Below are 25,192 nucleotides of genomic sequence, written 5' to 3'. Positions count from 1 at the left end.
TATTTTCATGTTCAGCCTGCATGAAAAACTCGGAGTGCCATATTGTAATCAGTTATAAAATTTAAAAAATGGTTTTTCTGTGTTCCAACACATTTAAGCTAATTTAATTGTAAAAGGTCACCAAGGATCTGCAGGTGCATTGTTCTTTTGGCTCCAGAAACCCTTCCCTAAAGTCAATTACATGTCCTTCATCCACATATTTTGACCTTGTATAAGTTCTCTTGTTTGTCTCATGAGAGGGGTTCACTGATAATGTCAGTGATGGAACAAGGTCAGAATTTAAATCAGCACATTCAGTTTCTATCTGAAACCAAATGGAATTCAGATGCATTTTCTGCGTGAATGGTCTTTCTACTAATACATCACTAAGTGCAGAATTTATTATCCACCCAAAATGCACATTTTGACATCACGAGAAAAATGTTCGGGTAAAATAGAAAGTCTTAGGTGTGTTCTTGCTGTGTCGTGGTTCTAATTCCATGCTTTCGTTCTTTTTAAACACAGAAACAGTTTTGTTTACCTGTTTTGTAATAACAGAAGAGAGAGACCGTAAACAAGAAGACAAACACATACAACATGCTTTAAAGACCTGCAGATACCCAACATGGGCAATAAACAAAGGAAAACGACAAACAAAAACAGAAAGCAAAGAACAACCCAAAAAAAGAACCAGAAACCCAGAAAGACAAGAACCAAAACCAGTGATAACCCTACCATACATCAGAGGCATAAAGGAAAAAATAAGAGCAACAATGAAAAAACACAACATAAACACACCAACAAAGCCATACACAACAGTTAGAAACAGACTAGTGCACCCAAAAGACAAAATAGCTGGACAAAAATGTGGAGTCATTTACGAAATCCCATGCAAACTCTGCAATAAAACATACATAGGAGAAACCGGACGCCAACTCAACACAGGAACAATAGAACATAGAAAGGAGTGCGAGAAAGAGGCAAGTCGAAAACACACAAGAGCAGCAAAAGAAGAAGCAGAAAGTACAATAAAAAATTCAGCCGTAACAGATCATTGCTTAAGAGAAAACCATATAATGGACTGGGACAGCACACGGATCATAACCACTGAACAACAAAAATACAAAAGATGGATCAAGGAAGCAATAGAGATAAGGAGACGTGGATGTGGGACCATGAACAGGGACGACGGAGTTTACACGCTGGACCACGCATGGGACTGCATCGTCGGAGAGGGGAGAGCGGGCAGTAGAGGGCGACAGCGTCCTCTGCTGCCCGCAGATAAACGGAGAAGGAAGTGACGCGCCACCATCAGCGTCAGCCTGAAGAAGCCGGCAGCCGTCGGCGAAACTGTAGCTACAAACAGGTAAACAAAACTGTTTCTGTGTTTAAAAAGAACGAAAGCATGGAATTAAAATAGAAAGTGTTGGTAAAAACATAAATGTGTTTTTTAATTCGTATTGTCTTGGCTGTGTTACCTACCCTTAAATAAGAGTTAGAATCAGAGGCTTTTGAGGATAAGTCAGTTTCATTATAAGTTTTTGAAATAGAAAAAAACGATCTTTGTTGGGTGTTCAGAACAGGAAATATCTTACAGAGTTGGGGAAAATATGTCTTTATCCACCAAACAGAATTTGTTTTTTAGCTTCATAACCTGTAATTGATGCTCCCTTGTGTCCAATATGGAGACATAACTGAGGCTGGCATGGCAATCATCAAACTCCCCAGACACTACACAAGATTAACTCCGTTTTAGTTTGAATTAAAAAAGTTCCCAAAGAGGATAAAGCCCGCGAGATTTCTATCATGAATGTCAGATTTCTTTTTTTCTTTTTTAAGGGAATGCTTGTTGTTTTGTAGCAATGGCAGATGTATTGAACTCAGCTCTATGGTGCACTCAGAAAACTTGACAAACACACAGCATCCTCATTAATTCACATATTAAAGAGGTGAGTGTGTTTTGCAAAAACATCAAAGGAAACAACATCAAACAGCATCTGAATTAAAGAAATGATGTCCAAGTTGTGACAGAAGTTCCACCTCTCGGAACAACAGCTTTGCAAACATTGCACATTGCTGTCTTGCTTTTCGGCGTTTCGAGTGGAAAATATTTCCACGCTGCGGACATGGTGTGTTTAAAAGTTTGCTGCTACTCATCCTAACCCGCTACCTGTAAACTGCAGTGTGGGTGGACTTCCTGAATCGAGGAGCATAGCCAATTGTAGTATAGCCCTTCTAGCCAATCAGAGGCGAGAAACGCAGGATCATCCCTGGACATCCTACGATTCCAAATAACGCGCCAGAGATCACTTAGGATCCCAAAAGACATAACTCTGGATCGGAAATTTGTCCAGGTTGGGTCGGAATTTTCCGATCCATGATCTAAGTCCACATGGTTTCTAAGAAATGCAGGAAGTTTTCTAGGAAGTTGATTTATTTTTTGTGATTTAAAGACAAATTCACTCATTCAGTGCATTTTCAGTGGTCTCTAGTATAAATTAATGCCTTGAGAGTGTATTTATGTTGGGGGAATAGCTCTGGTGCTCCTGTTTTAGGAAGAAGTGAGGCAGGGGACAGGAGAGCAGGAGGTGGCAGGATTTGGGTCTTGTTTCCTGATATTTCACTGCCTTCATTCGCTTTGCAATATTGATGTTTTATCTCTACAAAGAAAACAAGCCTGAAGGAGTTCTGCCATGTTGTGGAGTTGCTAATGCTATCGGTTACCTTCTACTAGCCTAGACTTGCTCTGCTCTCTCCTGGACGCTAAATCAACAACAGCCTTCCCCTTCTCAAGCCAAGATGAATGAGTCAATATTTCAATGTGACGTGCAACTTGGCAGGCTTTTCTAATACGAGCATCTCCCCGTCTATTTCCTATCGGTGGCTAATAGAATGGAGTAGACTTTATTGATCCCACAGAGGGGAAATTCGCTTTCCATAGCAGCACATACACTTAGATAATAAAAATAAGATAATAACAGGATTACAGGTAAATACACAAAGACAGTAAGCTATTAGTGTAACCTTCAACCGCTACAAACAACAAATAAAAAGGAAACTTATGTTTCCATAACTATGCAGCATAAGAGAACAAACATACCAATGTACATCTGATATTGCACAAATATTGAACACATACTTAATATTGTATTGATGTTATTGTGTACCAGTATAATGCCAGTTCCAGTTAAATTAAGGAGTTATACACTCTTACTGCAGAGGAGATGAATGACCTATGGTAGCGTTCTGTTTTACATTTGGGATGGCTCAGTCTTCCAGGAGCTGTCCATTTCCTCCACAGTGGAATGCAGAATGGAGTTAGTGGCCAAACTAATCTACCCTCCAAGCCATGCCTCTTCTCAACTGCACAACTGGAGAAGATTTACTGCGCGCAGGCTTCCACTGCCCGCGTCCTCAGCTCTTCCACCATGCTCCAGACCTACCAAGCACTTTGCCTGGCGGACCTTGGAGCAAGGGTCCCACCCAACAGCCCACTGACCTCCCTCATCAATGAGATACAGGTCACGTCAGACTACATCCTGCGAGCGGCTCGAGGCATTGCCCTGCTGTTGGGAAGAGGTATGGCCTCAAATGTAGTGGCTCAGAGACACTTGTGGCTGGCCCTTTCCAATGTCCCCGACAGGGACAGGGCTAACTACCAGGACAAGCCTGTTTCACCCAGTGGTCTGTTTGGACAGTCCCTCGACACTATTCAGACAAAGTTCGAGGCCCAGTGGAAACATACTGAAGTGCTACACTCCATCATCCCCAGGCAGGAAGTGTGGTGCACAGCACCTGGGTCTGGGTCTGACAGGAAGAACCTTACCTCTCCTCCTCCACCTCAGAGGACAGCCTTTCCAGTGGCAGCAAAAGGCTCGGTCCCAGCTAAGACCCCGTCTTTCCCTCCTCGCCACTCCGCCTGTAGTAAAGGCCCTCCTGGGGACTCACAGAAACGCTCTGTGAGCCGCAAAAAGAAATCTCAGTTGTCCTGATCTGGGGAGACTGACCTTGTTTGGGGTTTGGACCCTGTTGGGCTACAAAACCCCAGTTTTCAGTGGTTGAAACGGACCGGTTAAGCTACAGTTCAACCCCACAGTCCAAAGAGACTTGTTTACTGCCCCCAGGGGGCAAGAGTTGTACTGTTTACAAAAACATGCACACAAATGTAAGCCAAAGACTGCTGTTTGCACTCGACAATGTGTGGATGCAATGTGTCTCTACAATGCTTCTCAAATTGGCCCCATTAAGCTGCGTCAACCCGCTCCGCTGGTGAACGACAGCTCAATTTTCACATCAAATCTTGTCTGCAATCGGCCTGTGTGGGAACGGGAAAAGCTCTGTTCTCCCGCTCTGCTGGAGAACAGCAGCTTTCCTCCGGTGACAGACGTGATGTTCAGAAAGCCTCCCATTCTGCTAGAGGGCAGCAGCACCCCTACCGGGACGATGAGTGGTTGCCTTGCGGCGAAACTTCACCTCTGGCGAGCAAGGGGTTGCTTTGAAGGGAAGGCCTACGAGTACACGGTTCTGCCTTTGGGTTAGTGCTAGTGCCCCGCACCTTTTCCAAATGTGTGGACGCCGCACTAGCCCCCCTCAGGGAGAAGGGCATCTGGATCCTCGCTTACCTAGACGACTGGACTCTAGTAGCGAGTTCCCAAACACAGGCAGAAGCTCACACTGCATGGATATTTTCCCATGTTCAAGCCCTGGGGTTTTCCATGAACTATAGAAAGATTTCTCTAGTTCCAAGTCAGAATTTCTCCTTCCTTGGGCTGGAAATTTGCTCTCAGCCAAGCAGAGCGCGTCTCTCGGACCAGCGAATAGCCGCACTACGCAGTTGCTTAGCGCACTTTCAGCTGGGAGCCAGACTGACACTCCGCACAGCTCTACAGCTGCTGGGGATGATGGCTTCCTCCATAGCCATGGTACCTCTTGGACTGTTAAAAATGCAACATTTCCAGCATTGGGTCAGCTCTCATCATATCCATCCTTCACGTCATCTCCGCCGGAGGTTGATGGTCACCAGAGCCTGCTTGGTAGCTCTCCTCCCATGGAGAGAACCAGGGCTGTTCTGCCAGGGTTACCCTATCGGGAGGGTGTCAGAACACATAGTGGTGACCACAGACGCTTCCCTCAGAGGCTGGGGGGCTCTGTGTGGGGGTTTAGCGGTGGGGGGGTATGGTCCTCGACCCAATCAAGGTTCCATATCAACTTTCTGGAACTGTTAATCGTTTTTCTGGCCCTGAAACCTGTCAGTCGTCACCTGAGAGGACAACATGTGCTGGTGCGCTCAGACAACACAACTGTGGTGTCATATGTAACCAGACAGGGAGGAACACGCTCTCTTCCTCTACTGAAACTGACCCATACATTGCTGCACTGGTGCAATCTGAATCTCCTTTCTCTCAGAGCAGCTTATGTCCCCGTGTACCTCAAACACGGGGCAGACTTGCTCTCCGGGGGCGGACTTCTGTCAAAGGAATGGAGGCTCCACCCCGAGGTGGTGTCACAGATCTGGCTGAGGTTTGGCAGGGCAGTAGTGGATCTGTTTGCGTCAAGCACAAACACACACTGTCCCCTGTTCTTTTCCCTGATGGATCAGACTGCTCCAATGGGATCGGATGCTCTACATTCTCCTCTACGCTTTTCCGCCAGTGGAACTGATTCCAGCAGTACTGGAGAGAGTGTGCAGGTCGAGCAGGTCTCTGATTTTGGTGGCTCCTCAGTGGCCCACAAAGTCTTGGTACCCGGAGATCATCAGTGTGATGATAGCCCCCCATGGAAGCTCCCCTTCAGACAGGACCTTCTGTCACAAGTACAAGGGGAAGTGCTGCACTCTCACCTGTCAGTGGAAGCTGCAGGCCTGCCTACTGAAAGGTCCAACCTGTTAGCTAAAGGTCTTCCCTCTGCTGTGGTGAATACTATTCAGAGCTCAAGAGCATGCTCCACTCGATCAGTGTGAAGCTTCTGTCTTATAAGACAGCTCTGCTCTTAGCCCTTGTATCAGCTAAAAGGGTGGGAGACCTTCATGCTCTTTCACTTCACCCTTCCTGTCTGAAAATGTCATCAGATGGAGCTAGGGTCACTCTGCATCCGAATGCTGCGTATTTGCCTAAGGTCATCCCGCTCAACTGCGGTTCCATGACCATAGACCATAGAGGAGAATGCATTGTCTGTGCCCGGTTCGTGCTCTGCAGGCTTATATAGATCGCACTCGGCGTATCAGAATAACAGACCAACTGTTTGTGTGTTTTACCAAACCCTCCATGGGTAAAGCTTTGTCAGAGCAAAGACATTCTCATTGGATTGTGGAGGCCATTTCCCTATGTTACAGCATCACTGGCTCCCAGCTGCCCCTAGGGGTCAGGGCACACTCTACTAAGGTGTGGCTGCTTCTTTGGCACTATTTAAAGGTGTTTAAGTTGGTGATATTTGCTCAGCTGCAAGCTGGGCTACACCCCACACCTTTGTGAGGTTTTACTGTTTGGATGTTTTGGCCCCTTCAGTGGCCCATGCGGTTCTCTCTGCTGGATCTGACTTGCCATCTTAGGCTGCAATCTCAGGCCAGGTTTGATAGCTGCTCATGGGTGCGTTTCGATAAGTCCCATAGTACCTTCATTGTACCGAGTGAATCGACTGAAAGAGAACGTTAGGTTATGCATATAACCACTGTTCCGTGAAGGAGAGGAACAAGTACAACACAGGGCTGTCCCATTTCACAGCCCAGCTCGGTGAAGAGCAGCTATCGAACTGAGGAATGACAGTGACGCGGGGGCCTCCACGCAGCGTCACTTTCATTTGCCTTACAGGCGTGATTAAATGTGTCTTCAGCCAGGCCACACGAGGGCGTGATGTCCCATAGTACCTTCGTTGCACCTCATTCCTCTCCTTCAGGGAACAGTGGTTATATGCATAACCTAACGTTTGTCAAGATGGAGGTAATCTTCCTCAGCATCCTCCTTTCACACATCTCCTCAACTGAGTCTAGTTGGCAGCCCAGAACTGCAGAAAATAAGGGTAGAAGACTATTTTTATTTGTTTAGTCTGCATGTGAAACTCAAAGGCTAGGTTCACAGTAGAGCTGGGCGATATGGCCTAAAATTATTATCACGATATATTGAGGATTTCACCTCGATAACGATAAATGTACGATAACTACAGGTATGCGCAGAAACAAAAGTTGTCCACTAGATGGGGCTGTCACATGTATTAGTTGAGTCACATTTTTACGTGACTCAAGGTGGTACAGCTTCTTAAAGGGACACGAATGCTCCCAACATACACATTTGTAATTTTTTATTATCAAATTCATTGACATGGGAAAAATGATCACAATAAGAGTCAGAAATTTCAAAAATGCTAAATTTTAGATTTATTGCCCAGCCCTAATTCACAGTGCAGGCAAAAGCGCATCAAATCCGATTTTTTCCCCCACATGCATCCCATATCAGATTTTATGGCACAGTCTGAACAGCACTGAGCCTATTTTTTTGAATGAAACCCAGTTGTAGCGTTCACTTTGTAGGGTGACGACCTCAAATTAATTGTGACCAATAAGGTGTGATCATTCCATATAAATATGAAATATCCACCTGATTGATCTTTGAAGTTTAATCAGAAGATTATAGTTACTTTTACTTGTTCAGGGACCATAAACACACCATATTAATTCAGGCAGAGTCAGGATTATAGTTATTCTTTTTCCTAAACTAATGATTATACATGACAAGATATGAATAATAAGATGTGATATTGTGGATATGAGGTGATGTAATGTGATGTGTGAGGTGGTGTGGCGTAAGCTAGATGATAAGCAGAACCATATTTGTATCTTAGAGAAATTGTGGAGTATGGGTGTAAAATAATTTGTTGTCTGCCATAAACTAAAGAGTTGGTTATTAAAAACAGCATCAGATGAAATCTATTGTGTCTACTACCCTTGTGGAGACCCCAGTGCAGGTCCAGGACTAACAGAAGACGGGTGACCTCAAGGTATCCGAAGCCATAGATTAACTCCGATACGACCTGTACAGTCTTGAGATGTCTCTGAGTGACAACATCTGATCTAATATTTTTAAAATGATGACATCAAACAGACATAAAATAAGAATTTATGGGCAAATATTGGTATTTCAAAGACTAAAGGGAAAAAATGTTAACAAATAAACAACATAATTACAAAATAACACATTTTAGGCTAAATTTAGACACAAACTGAGGACAATATTTCCTGACATACTGGGTTTATTTAATTGTGTGAAAATGTAGCACGTTTAAAAAAAAATACCGCGATAATACCGAAAACTGTGGTAATTTTTGTCACAATAACTGTGAGGTTAAATTTTCACACCGTGACAACCCTAATACAGACCATTTTAGATTAGGTTACATTTCCTTTAATCCAAGATTATGTAGTTTGTAGCACTCATTATAATGTTGTAGAAAATTTCTGGCCAATCCACGTGATCGGTATCGGTGACCGGTATCGGTGATCAGCATTCTTTGATATCGGTATCGGTGATCGGCAGCAAAAAACCTGATCGGTGCATCCCTTTGTATGGTATGGTATGGTATATTGATTTATGGCAAACACATTTAATGTATTTAGTTGGATGGAATTTTTTTAACAAAAAGAAAACAATTTTCAGCATGTGTTCACAATAAAATCACTGTAATTTGATGTCTTCCTGACTTTTCTTCACTGACACTTTTAGTAACAGAGCTCTTACCACAGCCTAAAGTCTCAGTCACGATGCCTCGTCTGTCTAACGCGGTTTTTATGCACCGCCAAAACTAACAAACCACCACCGGCACATGTTCAGATGTCCCATTAAAATGTAGGAGGTCCCTTTTATGTCCTTGTTAGCTTATCATGCACTGGAAAAATGGAGTCTGTAAAATAGTGAGGGAACAGGCCTGCTGTCGTCAGACTGTTTGATGTTATAAAATATACAGTTGTGAGTATTTAGTCATCAAAGAACAGAAGCATTTTAAAAGACAAAATGCTTTAACCAGTTCAGAACCGATGCATTGGATCAACTCTGCTACCTTTGAAATCTGCTGCGATGTGAGCATCACAGAGAAATGTGTGAATAATTTACAATCAACGCTTAAAGTCTCTTCTTAAATCCTTTTGTTCTATGTTTCTTTCATCTACAGGCTAAAAATTTAGCAGATATTATAGGCTTTAAAGAAAATTAACTTATTTGTTGTTTGTTTTTTACTCAGTTGTAAGTCTAATTGGGTTAAGGTACACCGCCGTGAACAGAGACAGTTGACACAGTTTTCTGAGTAGTAGTTTTTTGCAGTATTGTACCACTGAACTCTCGCAGCTGTGAGACTGCAGGGGCACATGTAGTCTCCCAGCCGCAGCCTCTCCCCTGAGATTAGAAAAAGGGAGAAACACCGAAAATGGAGATGCAGCTTTCTGTTAACTTTGGTCATGACAGGAAAACCCCCACCTCCCTCTCTGCTCCATCTCCACAGCTCCTCCAGGGGTTTGCAGCGTTCAGTGGGCTTCAGAGGAAACCTGCTGGGTCTGCTAAAATATAGACATGCTCAGCGAGGGTGCGGGAGCATAGGGGCAGCTTCAGCTGACTGTGGGAGAGCCTCAGAGAGAGGAAAGGGAATTCTCATAATGTTTCCCACATCCTGCTCCGATCTCTGAGTCACTCTAGCATGCCTTATCCCCTTTAAGCTAAATTTACATCCCTCGTGGTTTTCCTACAAAGCGATCTGCCTTTTAAGTACTAATTAATATAGGTGGCCTCTAAATTTGCTAATTTAACAGGGAGAAAAAGTTTAGGTATGTGTTAAAGAAAATGAGTAAAACAAGAGCCTTCTTCTGTCCTGAAAGAGGAACAAATACAAGAAGTTAGAATTACCACTTCTCTGAGCAATTTTTTAACATTTCAAGAGATGTTGCAGTCTGAGTTACTTACAAACAGTGCAAGAGTATCTATTATTGATGCTGTGTCTGTGGCAGAGGTCCTCTGGGGCAAAACACATCTACTCCTAAGAACACAGAGCTTTTGCTCTGTCCCAACAGCACTGCACACAAGTCATTTTAATAGTGTGATGCCATTTGTTTAAACCTTCTCTACTTTTGTTGCACTCACGATTTACAAAATCAAAGAAAATATAAGGAAAAGATGAGTGATCGAGGGTACTGCAAAGCCGACTTGTCCTTCTACTGTTTGCAGACTGCAGTGTTGTGCTGCATTTCGACATCTGAGTCAATCTCGTCATGTTTTTACAGGAAGCGTTCCAGACAGGGGCGAGCACCGGGGGGATTCAGACACACCACAGCGTTATGAGACCACCGTACCGCAAATGCTGCAGAGAAACGAGCGCAGACCCCTCAGCCTGCTCAGACCCGGGGTAAATAGAACATCATTTTTAAGTCCTAGCTCTCTGGCATTGAGCTGGCTCAGACTGACCTCCTGCCTGCTTGCTACCAGAAGCTCAGAAGATTGCAAGACACATTTGTGTGTGTGTGCGCGCGTGTGTGTGTGTGTGTGTGTTTGTGTGTGTGTGTGTGTGTGTGTGTGTGTGTGTGTGTGTGTGTAAGTCCCTGCTCTGTTGCCTCCTGCCTGACGTGCTCAGTTCTTTCTGAAAGCCCTTTATTCTTTTGCTTTGTTTGTCCTTGCAATTTTCTCTGTTGTGGTTATTTTTCTCCTCTTCTTGCTCCCTCTTTTGTCTCGTTTTGTTTATTGACTATGAGCTTGGTCCCTAGGCGATACACACTCTGAAATAATTGCTGAATCAAAGCCTTTTCAGAGTTTTGCAAGTCAGTGGGGCACTAACCGGGATGTGAAGAAAGTTGAAAGCCATTTTTTGTACATGTCATTTTTTTTTCAATCTTAAGAATTTTTTTTTGACGGTGAGGTCAAATCAACTTTTTACTGAAATCTTCTGGCAGTTTAAAAAAAGGCTTTTCCCACTTGCTGCACTTTAAGAAGAAAACGTTTGAAATTAGGCACCCCCTCCACACACACACACACCCAACATCTTGAAACTTTTCCATGGAAGGGAAACGTGTAGGTGTTGAGAGCTCCCTGAGCAATCAAACATTTTTTTTCCTGCTGCAGGAAAGTCGCCATCTGAGAGAGCGGCTTGTTTTCAGCCTTGTGTTTTGCTCTTTAAGACAGTTTAGTGGGGAGCCAGTGTTGTTAATTATATGAACATCACAAACATGTCATGTAGGCAAGCAGGGAAATAAAACTTTTTAGGTTTCTGGATTTAATTATGCCGCCATTTTCCACTACATTAGACACATTTCCCCATCAGCAACTGCTGACACATCTATACACACACACATCTATAGCTATTCTGTTCTAAGCACAGATATTACCGTTTTGTTTGCTGAGCTTGGAAAAAAGCAGCTTCTGTTTTCCAAATCATCTCACCAGAATTTATCACCACAAGCTTCCATCTTTGTCCAGGAGAGCTTTTGTGAGCTTGAGAGTCCTCTCAGGTCAGCTTGTCCTTGTGCAGTGTTTGCTGAAATGTCCTCTTTGAGATGTTGATACTAGAAATGCTCCGGTTTCTTGCTATAACCTTGGGGAATGATTACATTAAGATTCTGGAAGAAAAAAAAGATCAGATAAGTCTGCAGAAAACCCCGAGTCTTGTACAGCCTGGGAGATTCTAACAGGACGATGGCTATGTTTACATGCAAAGAAGTCTTCCTGTTTTACCCAGATGAGGGACACATGCTGGAAAAAATTCTGATTTGCTTAAATTGAATCAGGACATGTGCATTATGAGAAATTTTAAATTAAACCATGTGGAGCAAACTGATGATGGTCGCGTGGTTCTGACTGACTCCTGATCTTGGCTCCAGCAGAGTGGATGCAGAACAGGGAGTCTGCAAATAACACACACACACACACACACACACACACACACACACACACACACACACACACACACACACACACACACACACACACACACAGTCATATGTAATTCTTGAAAGGGGGGAAACTGATGCTTTAATTTGATCTGCACAAATACTAATAAACACTTTTTATACAAAGTTGCTAATGCTAACAGTTTGTATTGAATTTAAGGAACAAACTGGTAACTGGTTTTGTTTTTTATTCAGATTCCACTTGTTTTGTTATTACTTTTGCTTAAATCCTGTTTTGATAGCATCTTTGTGCAGAGTGCATTAAATTAGCCCTTTTTTTGGTTTGACCTTGTTTTTTTAGCTCCCTCACTGCGATCGGATCTCTAATGGTAATTTAACATGAACACCCAAATCCAGAGGCTGAAATCATAGGGAGTATCATCGAGCGCCATCTTTATCAGATCTCTTAAGAACTCCAGGTACCTTTAGACCTGATTTGTGTGTCATTCTTTGCTGGTATCTGCTCACCTGTTGCTGATTTGTCTCAAGTTCTCTGAGTACCAATCCTTCCTTGTTTGATTTTTCTTTACCCGATCAATTAACTCTTGGTCCTTGTTCACTGAGTGTTTCCTGTTTGTTTTTATGTCTCCTGTTGCTCCATGATCAGTAAACGTGTGAGGAGTAGCTGCAACGTTTTAATGTTGTTTTCTGCAAATGTAGATCAAATTGATTAAAGGCTCAAAACTGGTATCGGTAGTAAAAAGGTTTAGGGCCTGCAGTAACTATAGATACAATTTGCTATCATAGATTTGATTTTTTGCAAGTCTTAAAGTTTTAAAAGTGTTAGTTGTACTGGGAAGCACAGGATGTGGAAGCTTTCTTCCTTTTCCGCTTGCCCTTCTTGTGCCTTGTCACATCCTTCCTGCACAGGCAGGATGGCTGCGGTCAGAGCTCCACCTCATCACCCCTGATACCTCTTTGTGTTTCAGGTTTACCCCGCATCACTCCAGCTGGTGGTTCATGCGGAAGGTGAAGAGCTGATCCTGTTGCTGGAGAAAAATGAGTGAGTTTTCCTGTCAGATGTGTTATTGTTTCCTCATCATGACTGCTGGGATACATGAAACAAGATGTTTTTTTTTCCTTCTTCTCCCAAGATTTAAACTCCCTTTTTGAGCTTGTGAGTTATTTTATGCTGGAGGAGGAAGGGGAGCTGTGAAGGTCTGGATTATGATATGGCTTACACAGGGAGGGAGAGATAATATGTCCCGTAGTGATTGAGCTCTTTTTATGGTTTCTCCCCTCTGAAGTGCTAAGAGATGAAAGCTGATAAAGAATGAGACTGAAGAGAGCTCTGAAGACTTATTTGTTCTCCCTCGTCCCTCATTACTTTTCTTCCTTCTACGTTGCAAAAAGTAACACAAAACACTCTGAAATAAGGGAGAGGAATCATCTGGAGTTCATGGTCGCGTACAACATCCTCATGCTTAAATTGTGACACGCAGAGGCAAGAAAAATGACTATAAAATCAAAAGAAATCCCTACTTTATTGATTTGAATTTAGGGTCTGTCAGTGACTGAACAACCCATCCACCCGCGGTTCTCCTTGTGACCTGAAATGACCCCGGCCTCAGCTGTGAGTCATCGAGGACCAGCCGTCATGGTCACGGGGGCGTTCTGCCATTCCCATCCGGCCTGTTTGCTGTCAGACCAGATGTGTCCTCTGATACCGCTTCACCAGTTTAGCCAACTCAGAACTGGTGGTCTCTGACCTCCACGTGTTTGTTGCGGCGAGGGCGCATCCGTTCGGTTCGGTACGAAGAGAAACAATGACTGTAGGAGCTCAAAATGGATACAGATCCTTGGAGTTTTCTGATAAATTTGCAGTAATAATCTGCATTTAGCAACACTGAGTTCAGCTCCGAGTTACTTCAGATGTTTTGTTTGGATATTCCCAGTAGCGCTGTGTTCTCCTGCATTCCAGTCTGCATCCATGTTTAATGCAGAAGAAAACAATTTCCTGAGTGTGATTAATGGTCTGAATTTGTCCGACAGTTTGAAGGGCTTTTCTGCGTTTGGTTTTTCAAATACGGATACATTTGAGCCTAAAGCCCTGAAAATGTTCACGTTGTGACATGTTTAATTTTCTACCCAAGAAGCTTAAAATAGAAGCCGGTAGACACACATTTAAAAGAGACATGCCTTTTTTTCTGTGTTAATTTGATTTCTGTTCATCTCAATTAACTCCCTTTAAGGCCCTATGTGTGAAATCCATTGAAATCATGATAAAAAATGCTACTCTTTAGCACCATGCAGTTCAGAGTAGCTATTGAAGCTATGATGGTCCACACTGCAAGAACCTCCAGCTTAGCATGAGCTTGATAGTATCATTAATTTCCAATCTCTCTAGCCGAACCCACGCAAAGCGTGTAACTACTCAACCAATTAAAAAAAACATTTTCAATTATGACTACCAGTTCTGAAGGAAGCAAGCTAGTTCTGTCAGACCTTGAAGCGGTCACCGATTCACGCAAGGAGGAGGGGTGACGTCAGCCGGGGGGCCGGTGTCACATGGATCTGGAACAGCGTTGTAAACGAGCTGATATGTTGGGATCGGGAGCTCTAGTATGAAGAAAAGATAAATGAGCAACTTGAGATGACTTAGGGAGTTAGGGATACCCCTTGGAGGCTGGTGTCGAGCTAAGAGCAGGCCTGTGTGGCTGCCGAGGGATGGACATGAGGACGTCCTGACAAATATGATATGTCTTTTGATTTCATTGTTTGTTATTGAAACCAACAAAGTACAGCAACGGTGAAGCTAGTCTCTTCTTCTTTTTAGTTGAATTGGCAGACTCCATGCATATGGCGTACTGCTGCCCTCCGCTGTTTCTTTCAGGTTACAGTCATAGCGCAAACGCAAATAACGGAGCTCATATGTCCCTAACTAGCTACTGTATTTCAAGACAGTGCATGAGCATGGAACGTCGACCACAGTTTATGGATTTAAAAATGTTAAATTTCAAGCTGAGAGGAATGTTTAATATTGATGTTAGTGAGAAATATTTTAAGTTTGTGAATGAGATACAGATAATTTGATAGTAAACTGGTAAAAATATTATGCACTGGGGCTTTAAACAAAACAAAAGAGGATTAAAGGACCACAACACTGTTAGTGTGGGTTAGTGAGATACTAAGGTCCTCAGTGGGAATTGTGTGTGTGTTTTTTAAGAATATTTAAATGTTTTATTCTTGCATTTTCCTTTGTTTGTGGTTTGGACATAGATGGTGGGTAATAGCCTGGCAAGCCATCCTATAAATGTAAATATGTGAACTGGCCACGAGCTATTGAAACAACATAGGCGTGGAGCGGAATCTATGATTGTCATTCAAACTGCCTCAGCACACAGTTGGACAGCACCGATACCAATCAGAGCAACAAACAATATTAACGTATTCATTGTTACAGCAGTCATCAAGGCAGTCCCTCATACACTGTTGAAGAAGAAGCAAACATCCTTTTTCAAAATAAAGGACTGTAAAGAGACAATGTGCAGTTTTTAACCAACCATTTCTGGAAATATCCATCAAAATGCTGTTGAAAACAAATGATGCAGAGTTGTTGAAATTATTGGCGGCTTCTTCACATATAACCATAAAAATCAGGTCTAAAATACATGCGAGCGGGTCTAAGTCTCTGGGCGATGCCATATTAGATGCCATGTTTTCTTCTTCGGGAGGCCGTGAGGACAAAATGCATTTACTAATTTTAACAGTTACAAAACTTTCATCATTCTTGAATGGCGTTTTACACATTTACCTCTTCACTTGTTGCCAGTGATGAAAGGGAGTCTGATGTGCTTGTTATTTTGCTAAAGTTTGCACTCCCCAGGCATTTTTGACCCTAATGGGCATCCGTTAGTAAGGTCTTACTCCAACACAAAAATACTGCTTGCTTGCAATGATTTAGGTATCTACTGCCCTCTGTCGCCAGGAAAAATACATGCTGTCACTTTAAGGACATTTGCAGTGGTCTGTAGAAAAAATTAATGCCGTGTAAGCCCCGGTGCACCTGTTTGGAATTTTGGAGTCTTATTTCCTTATTTGCCACCTTGGACTGTGTTTGATTTTGCAACATTGCAAGCCTGGAGAAGTTCTGCCGTGTTGTGGAGTTGCTAATGCTAATGGTTAGCTAGTTGAGATGTTTTCTGCTGTTTCCTGGACGCTAAACCAATAACAGCCTTCTGCATCGCGAGCCATGCTGGGTGAGTCCATGAACATTTGACAGTGTGACGTAGATCTGTTTCTCTTTTCTAAACCAAGCGTTTTTCTGTCTATTCTATCAGAAGTTAATGCAGAAATTAGGGGTAGAATACTATTTTCATGTACAGTCTACATGTTAAAGTCAGAGTGACTGATCATTAAAATAAAAATAACAAGTAAAAATTGGCTTCTCGATCATCCTCCTCTTTAAGCATTTCCATCTGCTCATGCCTCAAAGAAAAGCCAGAATCTAAATGGTTCAAAGTGGATGGCAAAGCCATTTTAAAGGAGCACTGTTCCTGAGCCAAGCCAACGCCATCTTTATTTTTCTAGGTCGCAGCTCAAGTGATAATGGTGCATTCAATTTGTCCTCAGATATCCCGACTTCCGAGTAGGCGTATTTAAATGAAACACCCCCCAAAGTCGGACCTTCCAGTTGGAAACTCTGAAGAATTTCAGAACTCCGACCTCGACATCCAAAATAGCAGCTCTACGTATCAACCACAGTAACTTTTGGGTGAAATATGTTTTTTTTGTTTTTTTTTACAAAACACTTGACTTTAAAACCAATGGTACATATAGTGCTTGCATCTATAAGCTGAACATACAGCATGTTGAATGTACAGCTTATTAAGAGGAATCTACAAAAAATGGCTACTTGGGAGGTGTGCATCGCCATATTGCAATCCTGACTTCTCCAACTATGGTAACCAGAACGTAGATAGCTCGGATGTGACGCCATTCCCAGTTCCAAGTTCTGACTTCTGAGGTAAATCGAATGCACCATAAGCCTGCCCATCAAATATAGGGCTCTGTGATTGGCAAGACACAAAACTGTTTGGGCCAATGGTAGACCTGGTGAGGACATTACAGTATGCAGCGTGGCTAGACTGACCTGCAGAGCAAAATCCTACTTACTACTACTCTGGTTTGTTTATTTTTCTGCAAGGGTAATTATCCATCTTTTGGACATTAATAGTCCAATAAAAATCATATTTGATTAAATATTTTGACAATGAAACACAGGTTGTCCATATGAAAGACTCTTTGAAGAAACATGTTACAATAAAATGAAATCCTAATTTATATTCTTTAAATTGAACATTTTGAAAAACAACCCTGGTGGTTATCAACATTCATGCATGAACGGGTTAATTTGTTGATGTTTCGTTCAGCTGCAGAAGTCCCAACCTTTATTAGAAAACACAAATAAAAGCAGCTCTTATTAATTTGGATTAAAGTCAAAAAACGAAACACCAGACAAAGACCAATTGGGGTTTATAAGCTTGTTTTGTTCTTCTGCTGGGTGTTTACCAGTTATGACTACTTGTAATGGACAGTAAAAGCATGACTGAAGTCAACGTTTGGCAAAGACTGAGCTGGTTTTACCTAGAATAGCTTGCTGGATAAGAAAACAAATGTTAAGAATGTTAATAAATGTCTTGGTGTTGCAGGACACGATGGGACTCAATACAGATAAATTAGTGGAACCTCATTTTGTTTTGCTTGAATCTGCTGAGCTCATGCAGTGAGATTATTTGGCACCGCTGCAGGGCAGTCACAGGCACACCTGTTCCTAGACCAATGTGGAATATTCTTGGCCCTCATTAATAAAAACCTGCTACCACAGCCAATTAATAAACTGCTGTTTGCAAGCTCCTGGGCAGTGTCAAAGGAAAAATTGGCATCAATGATATAAGTACAGATCAGCAGAGAAACGTAATCAGTCGGGGTCAGCTATGTCTGTCTTTCATTGCTTCCGTACTCTTGGCATGGAAGTGGAACTGGTTCATTTGAGCTTTTATACCCTTATTCTTTTACTTCACTGCCAGCTACAAGACGCACAGTGTCTATTTTAAAGGCAATAACCATAACCACTGCTGATTGGAAACTCGCATTTGTGAATGCCGATGCCCAAGAAGTCCGTTCATTTGACAGTTTTGCACTCTGTTTGCTTTGATTCGGGTTTTTCTCCTATTCAAGCAGCAGGAAGTGACTCAGATCAGCCCCTGCTTGATGCCATTACATATTAATCATTTTCCCGCATGCCAGATGAGTAAAAACCGGTGGCCTAACATAAAGAACATTTGTGCCCATTTTTGTAAGAGCCGTGGAAATAGCCGTGTCGCTTTTAATATTTTAGACTTGACGTATTGTACAGTACAAACAAAGCAGGACAGACTCAGACTTGTGCCAGCAGCTGCAGCTTTGAGGTAAAGCATTGATCAATGGCACAGTTGGACAGCTTCAAATGATTAATAGTGGCCATATGGGACATTTCGCATTAGTCTTGATTAAAGACTTCAATAACACTGTCTGGGTGACCAAGGAGTCTGTGTGTGTGTGTGTGTGTGTGTTTGAGGAAACAGAAAGAGAGAAGTGGCCAAGATATACAGCTGGGCTCACTTAGGAAAGTTGGGGTTATTGATTTAGGGTCGCTGATGCTTAGAATTGTTTTAAATTGTTCAGAGCTAATATAACACCGTTTTAAGAGATTATCGAAAATCTGTGTTTTGAGTGAAAACTCATATGCATTGTTTTTTAAGTTAGCATAGATAGATAGATAGATAGATAGATAGATAGATAGATAGATAGATAGATAGATAGATAGATAGATAGATAGATAGATAGATAGATAGATAGATAGATAGATAGATAGATAGATAGATAGATAGATAGATAGATAGATAGATAGATAGATAGATAGATAGATAGATAGATAGATATGCTAACACTGACAGTAATGATTCGATTGGGGGGTTAAACCACCAAATAGTTCCTGAGCATTCTGATGAGAAGATTAGACACAAAAGATTTTGATTGGTCCAGAAAAATTTGCAATTGTAGTCCTTGCTAGTCCTGTAGTTAAAAAGAAAAATTTGGGTGGAAAATCTGTTTATATTGCCAAAAAAAAGTCAAATTAAAGAAAAGGATAAACAGAGACACTGAGCAAAATTTAAAAGAACTTTATTGAACTGAACATTTTGAATGAATTGATTTATTTACATAAGAATTAACAAAATATACAGAAGAATTCAATATTTATACAAATGGAAAGGGATGTGAATTATGTTAATACATTTTTAAAAATTCCCATGTAAGAACTGCTGTGCCTTTTGGCACAGGCTGGTGTTTCTTTTATGTAGTTTAAAGTTTTTTAAAAAAGCAAGACAATATGGTGTTTTTCTAACAAATTCCAGTTATAAAGACAACATTTAGGTAGTAAGAAACATGGATTTAATAACAAACCTGCTAATCTCTTTCCAAAACTGATGTGAAAGAATAGAATAGTGCCAGGAAACTACACACTAACTTTAAATACTCCTGAGCTTTACTTATTCTCTGACTTTGCTTGCAGAAAGAAAAAAGAATCCAAGTTTTGAATTTTTTTTATTTTAACCAGGGAGCTGAGCTCATAATTAGATCTCTTTTTTTCCTTTTCTGTGACCTACTTTTATGGATCTTTAACAAAGACAAGTGCACATAACAAGAGAAACCTTGAAAAAGCACTTTGTTATCCAAACTAAATAAAGAACAGTTTTTTCTGCTTTGTGTTCGCAACAGTAAATGATGAAGAATTGGTCAAATTAAAATTGTTTTGTGTGGAAAAACTTCTGAGCTGAAGTCCTGGATGGGATGTAAAATCACAAAATGAGGACAGTTATTCTAACTTGTGAGGCGCTATGGTCACAGCACACGTCTAGTGTTGAATTGTGGCCTTTTCTACAACACCTACAGAGGACAAAAGGTCATTTCCTCAAAAGCTTTTTGCTCAGGAAAAAAATCATCTTTGCATAAATGTTAAAACTGTTGCTCTAGTTAAAGTCTGGGGTACTTTGAGAAGAAATAAACCTTTTTATTAAGGTTTTGATGAATAATACCCAAAAGGGTTGGGTTATATATTTCAAGAGAATTTGCAATATTGATTTTTGTGATGGAACTGCAGAAAAAAATATATATTTTCTGTGACTTGCAGGTAGCAGCATGCATAAGTAGTACACACAAGGATCCTTTTTTATTTTTTATTTTACATAAAGGCATTATACTTTATAAGATTATAATTGTAATTAATACAACACAGCCTTTATAGAATGACATTCCATCCTTCAGTGGGTAAAAACAAAGACAAAATGGAGCATAAAAGGAAGCTGAGTTGTGTAAATAAACACCATAATAATGTTCTTTTCTCTAATACAGCTCCTCTATGTTGCAATATTTTCTGTTAAAATGCAGAAAATAGTTTATTTAACTACTTTAATCTGTATTATTGTAATTCACTATGATTATTCAAGGATGCAGCTAGTAAAAAAAAATAGTTTCTCAACTGTTTCCCCTTGAAACACAAAGAAGTTGCGTGTTCATGCTCTAACCAGCTCCCTACGCATCACCATGTGTTTCCCAGTGAGAACATTTCCTTTCATTCTTCTGTGGCAGGAAAGAAAAGAGGAAAATAGTCCCTATTGAAACCCACGGCCACATCTAAACAACATCATTATGTTTTTGACAAGAAAAAAATAAATCCCCATAGCAACATCCTCTTCGTGTTTCGAGGAGACGAAGATGCGCCCCCATTTCAATAACAAAGCTGACAATGCCAGCACACCTCTCGATGGGTGTTACACAGCGGAGAACTTTATTAATCAGCCTATTTAATGAGGTCTTTTTGATTTGTAGCCAGCCAAGAACTCTAATTGGATATTTCCAAGAGTGTGAAAGAAGTTGAACTGTCTCTGACTTTCAATCTGCATTGTTTATGATGAAACGATGTGCTTGATTGTTTTGTTGACAGCCTTGATTCCTCCGCTGGCTTGTATAGAGGAGCCTGAGAGTGTAGCTAGTCTGTATTAAAGGCTTTTCGTGTAGTCTAAGTAAACGTATGCAGGACAGGAAGTTTGATTTGTCAGTTAAGGCACTAGATACTCAATGCTGAGCAAAAACAATTTAGCAGTTGTTTTATTTTAACAACCTGTCGCACTGATGCTTCCATCACTCCCACTTCCTCTTTCCTTGTTTCTGCACATCTGCCATCAAGTTGTTGCAGTGCTTTATTCACGTCACGTCTCTCTCTCCATCTTTAGCTTTTCTGCCCCCTTTTTTCTCCTGCTGTCTTTTCTTTCCCTATAACGCATCTCTCCTTCCTGCCCCGCTCTCCTCATAGACACTTGTGTTTTTGCTCGGCATCTCCTTTGTTACGACACAATCTAAGACTCTGTCAAAGCCACCCGAGGGAAACGTTGGACCTCACGCTGCTGTTTAGTGCCAACACATGTGTACTTGGACTTCGGTGCCAAGTTTCTGCATGAATTTCCCTTTGGATGCCAAGATAGTTTGTTTTCCTTGTCACGATCAGTTAATCCGTTATTAGCTAAACACCGGTTGCCTGCAGGGGGTTTGTCTTAGCTGTTCTGCTGCTTTATGCTTTATTATATCTGCCAATTATTCTCTGATTTACCAAATTGCTATAACATAAATTAAAGCAATTATTTTCACTTAGAGTTTTAACACACTGAAATTTGTGACAAACATGCTACTTAGATTGCCTGCTGCACTAAAACCAAATGAGAGTGCATCTATTGAAGACCATATTTGCAATGTTATAAACTATAGGATAAGGAAAATTTAAATTGTACTAAAACATTTTATTAGCCTGGCAATCCATCCTACATATGTGATTATATAGTCTGGCCACAATCCAATAACACCTCTCAGTAGTGGGGCAGGATCTATGGTTGTCTTTCAAATGATCTCTGTAGGCTATCAGATAACAAACACCATGACGTACTCACTACTACATGTCAGTCAATGAGGCAGTCTGCTATACTCTGTCATAAAAGATGCAAATATGTCCTTTTTCTAAATAAACATAAATACCTCTATTTGCTCTTGACTCAAAGAAAAGCCCAAGTCAAAATATTCCTAAGTTGAAGCCAAAGCTGTTTCAAATGAGCAGTCCTCATCTTTGTTTTTTCAGTAACATCCCATCAACCAAGTGTTGTGATTGATCACCAAACCAGTAGAGTGCTATGATTGGACCGCTACAGAGCCGTTGCCTTTTAGTTTTGCTCAGTTACAGTAGCATCCTGCCTACCTGGCTGTGATTTGCCCACCAAACTAATAGAGTACATTTATTGGGCCGCTACATACTGTATGTCAGTCATTGGGGCAGTCCGCCATTACATTGGATGTTTCTCAATGTCAAGGTGCCAGACCTACCAGGCACCTTGCTAAGGAGGACGCTGTCCTTCCTTGTTCCAAAAAAAAAAACAGTAATGTCTCATGACACGTGAGGTAAACTTATATTTTATATGTATAAGCTTCTATATAGATGTATAATGAGCCTTTTACTTTTTAGATTGTGCATATTTCGGTTAAATTAACTATGTAGGCAAGTTAGTACCTGCTAGCCACCAAAGCTGCGACTACTAAGCAACTAACCAACTGCTTTGGATCTAATAAAACATTTTAGATATCAGCCCGATAGCTAAAATTAGTTGCCTTACATTTAAACTGGAAATTTACCCCTGGAGTAGCTGCTGCCAGCTCCTGGTCTGACATCTTTTTGAAAATACTGTGCTGTATTCTGGGAAATTTTTGCCTAAGAGAAGACAACAAGGCACGTCCCGTGTGTCCTTAGTCAGTTAGCTAAATGGCAGAAAAAAGAAGAACAGTCACCTCCGTAGCACATGAACTTTAAAACACGCCTTGGCGGTTCCTGATGACGTATCTCATAGACAACCGGGGGAGCACCAAGGCATAGAGACGAGGTTCCTTGACTCTGAGAAACACCCATTGTGGAAGAACTATTGTTACGACCCGTCTAGGAGGGACCAGGCTGTAACATAAAGGATTGGTTCACCATTCACTTCTGATCCCAAGCACCACACCAAAAGGACTATTTACAAAGATTTATTTACTATATGTCTAAAATAATAACAACTAAAGATTCAATTACCTAACTTAAGGGTGAGGGTGATTGGTAAAGCAATGCCAAAAATAATAAACATCCTCTAACTTAAATTACCTAAGCTTTCCTACAAATGAAATGAAACAAAGAGCAACAGAACTTACCTCCCTGGCTAACAAAACAGGACAAAACTGGGTTAAAATAACCTCTACGAATCCTCGGCACTTAAGGTTTAACAAATGACACTAACTGATTCACACTGCACAATCTAATTTCCACAGAAGCTCAGATCACACAAAGTGGTGGCTGGTTGGCATGGGGAGCAAATGAGGGAACATAGCTGCTGGCAATCAGACTCTTCTTATAAGGTCTGCTCCTCCCAGTCATCCAATCAGGATCTGTCACAGCCATCTTCTTCCAATCACAAGAGGGCACCTGCACACTGACATTTACATTTTTAAAGGCCAGATTAGAGAAAAAAACAGTCCCTTATGGCCATAACATAAAAAATACATAAAACAAGACATTGTTTTTTGTTTTAATATACACGCTGTGATTGGTCAGCCACAGTACTGGCCGGTTTGCGGAGGTTTCAATGGAGCATGCACAGACTGGCATGCAAACCAAAATGACGGTCTAGATTCAACATTTTATGCCTCCACAAAAAAGGCAAAAAAAAAACTGCTTTTTTTCTCATTTTCTCAAAAGCAGAAGAACTCAAAAAATCTTAATGACTCATGTTCTGAGTTTCTGTTTCACTAGAAATGTGGGACCATTTAAAAACATTGGGTTGCCATGACGATGCACACAAGCGTATTGAGCTTACTGTGTGCAAAACACTGGATGTGAGCAGATATGATATGTTTGCTTGCTGAGAAATGTCTTGTGATGAGAAACGTGTTGCATTCTTGTTTTGTAAAAGTACATTTAAATTAAAAGGCATGGTGGGTTTGATGTGATCCACATGGAAGGAAGAGTCTGTAAATGATACAAAGAACAAGGAGGAAAATTGTTTCTGGAGGCTAGTATTAAAAAAAAGCATTATGTGTTTTTATATATCACCCTGATTTAGACTTCACCTCTCCTTCCTTGGTGACACTGTACTCATGTTTCTTTTAAGCTGGGAGCGCATTGTAATCACATTCTGCTTTCTGCCATCTTTAATTAGTTGGCTGAAGAGTTCTTGAAGATCATGCTAAGTGCCCTTGGGGAAAGTTGCCCATTCCTGCATGACGACATGGAGACAGAAAACAGTCTCAGGTTTTCCTCGATTATTAAAATTCCAGTTCTTTGTAGGACAACATGGCCAAACTCACATTTTTCCCTCAATTTAAGTTTATTTTATCTTGAGTCATCTTTTTATCTTTGTGTCCACAATTCCCTGAATGTGAGATTACATTTTTTAGATGAAAGATCAGCATTTCCAGGTATGTCCAACCAGGAGGAAGCCTAAAGGTAGACCCAGGACATGCTGGAGGGACTATGTCTCTTACCTGGTCAGGGAACGCCTTGAGATTCCCCCGGAAGAGCTGGCCCAAGTGGCTGGGGAGAGGGAAGTCTGGGCCTCTTGACTTAGGCTGCTGCCCCCACGACCCGACTCCGGATAAGCGGAAGAAAATGGATGGATGGAAGATAAGCATTAAACCAGTTTTTTGAGTATTTGTCATTGAAGTTCTCTACATATATGTGAAGATTTAGCTTGAACCAACATATTCGTGAGATTATTTCTGTCACAATGCTGCTGACAACAGAAATTGACTGTTCTATTTATGGCTTTATGTAAATCAGTTAAAAGCATTAAGACACTAATGCAGGATGTCAGCACATGGCATCATCTGTTTGTTCTCTATTTTAGAGGTCTGCAGCCGTGGAGAGGATGGTGAGAGTTCTACCACCATATTTAGCCAATATAGTTGTGCTTCTTACTTTTTGTCATCAATTTCTTCATGAGAGGGGAGGGCTTTCTAACAGCTTTCCAGCGGTTCAGGTTTAGAGGGCGTGTTGAATCCATAGAGTGGAAGTGAGCACCTGTTTTCTTCATGAATGCCAACGAGAGCAGAGGTAATCAATTTCCTGTCATGTTGCTGCTGGTGAAGGTTGTCAGTTATCCAGGTCGTGGTAGTCCAAAATGGTTCAAATGAAGGCAACTGGACATCCTTGGTTTCTTGAAGACATTTTGCTTTTCATCCGGGGAGTTTTGT

At 41.4% G+C, this 25,192-nt stretch overlaps 1 protein-coding gene across 2 annotated transcripts in view; it reads left to right on the top strand.

The window, feature by feature from the left end:
- Positions 1-25,192, top strand: part of adam12b (ADAM metallopeptidase domain 12b) — a 124,288-nt gene that overhangs the window by 17,034 nt on the left and 82,062 nt on the right. For both annotated transcript variants that reach the window (XM_015944850.3, XM_015944851.3), the window contains exons 2-3: positions 10,235-10,356; positions 12,820-12,893. In XM_015944850.3, the coding sequence (XP_015800336.3) occupies positions 10,235-10,356; positions 12,820-12,893 (196 nt within the window). The remainder of the gene's footprint in view (positions 1-10,234; positions 10,357-12,819; positions 12,894-25,192) is intronic.

This window comes from Nothobranchius furzeri, chromosome 12 (assembly GCF_043380555.1).
Source record: "Nothobranchius furzeri strain GRZ-AD chromosome 12, NfurGRZ-RIMD1, whole genome shotgun sequence".
Lineage (NCBI taxonomy): Eukaryota > Metazoa > Chordata > Actinopteri > Cyprinodontiformes > Nothobranchiidae > Nothobranchius > Nothobranchius furzeri.
Note: the sequence above shows the minus strand (reverse complement) of the source record. Positions and strands in the feature narration are given on the sequence as shown.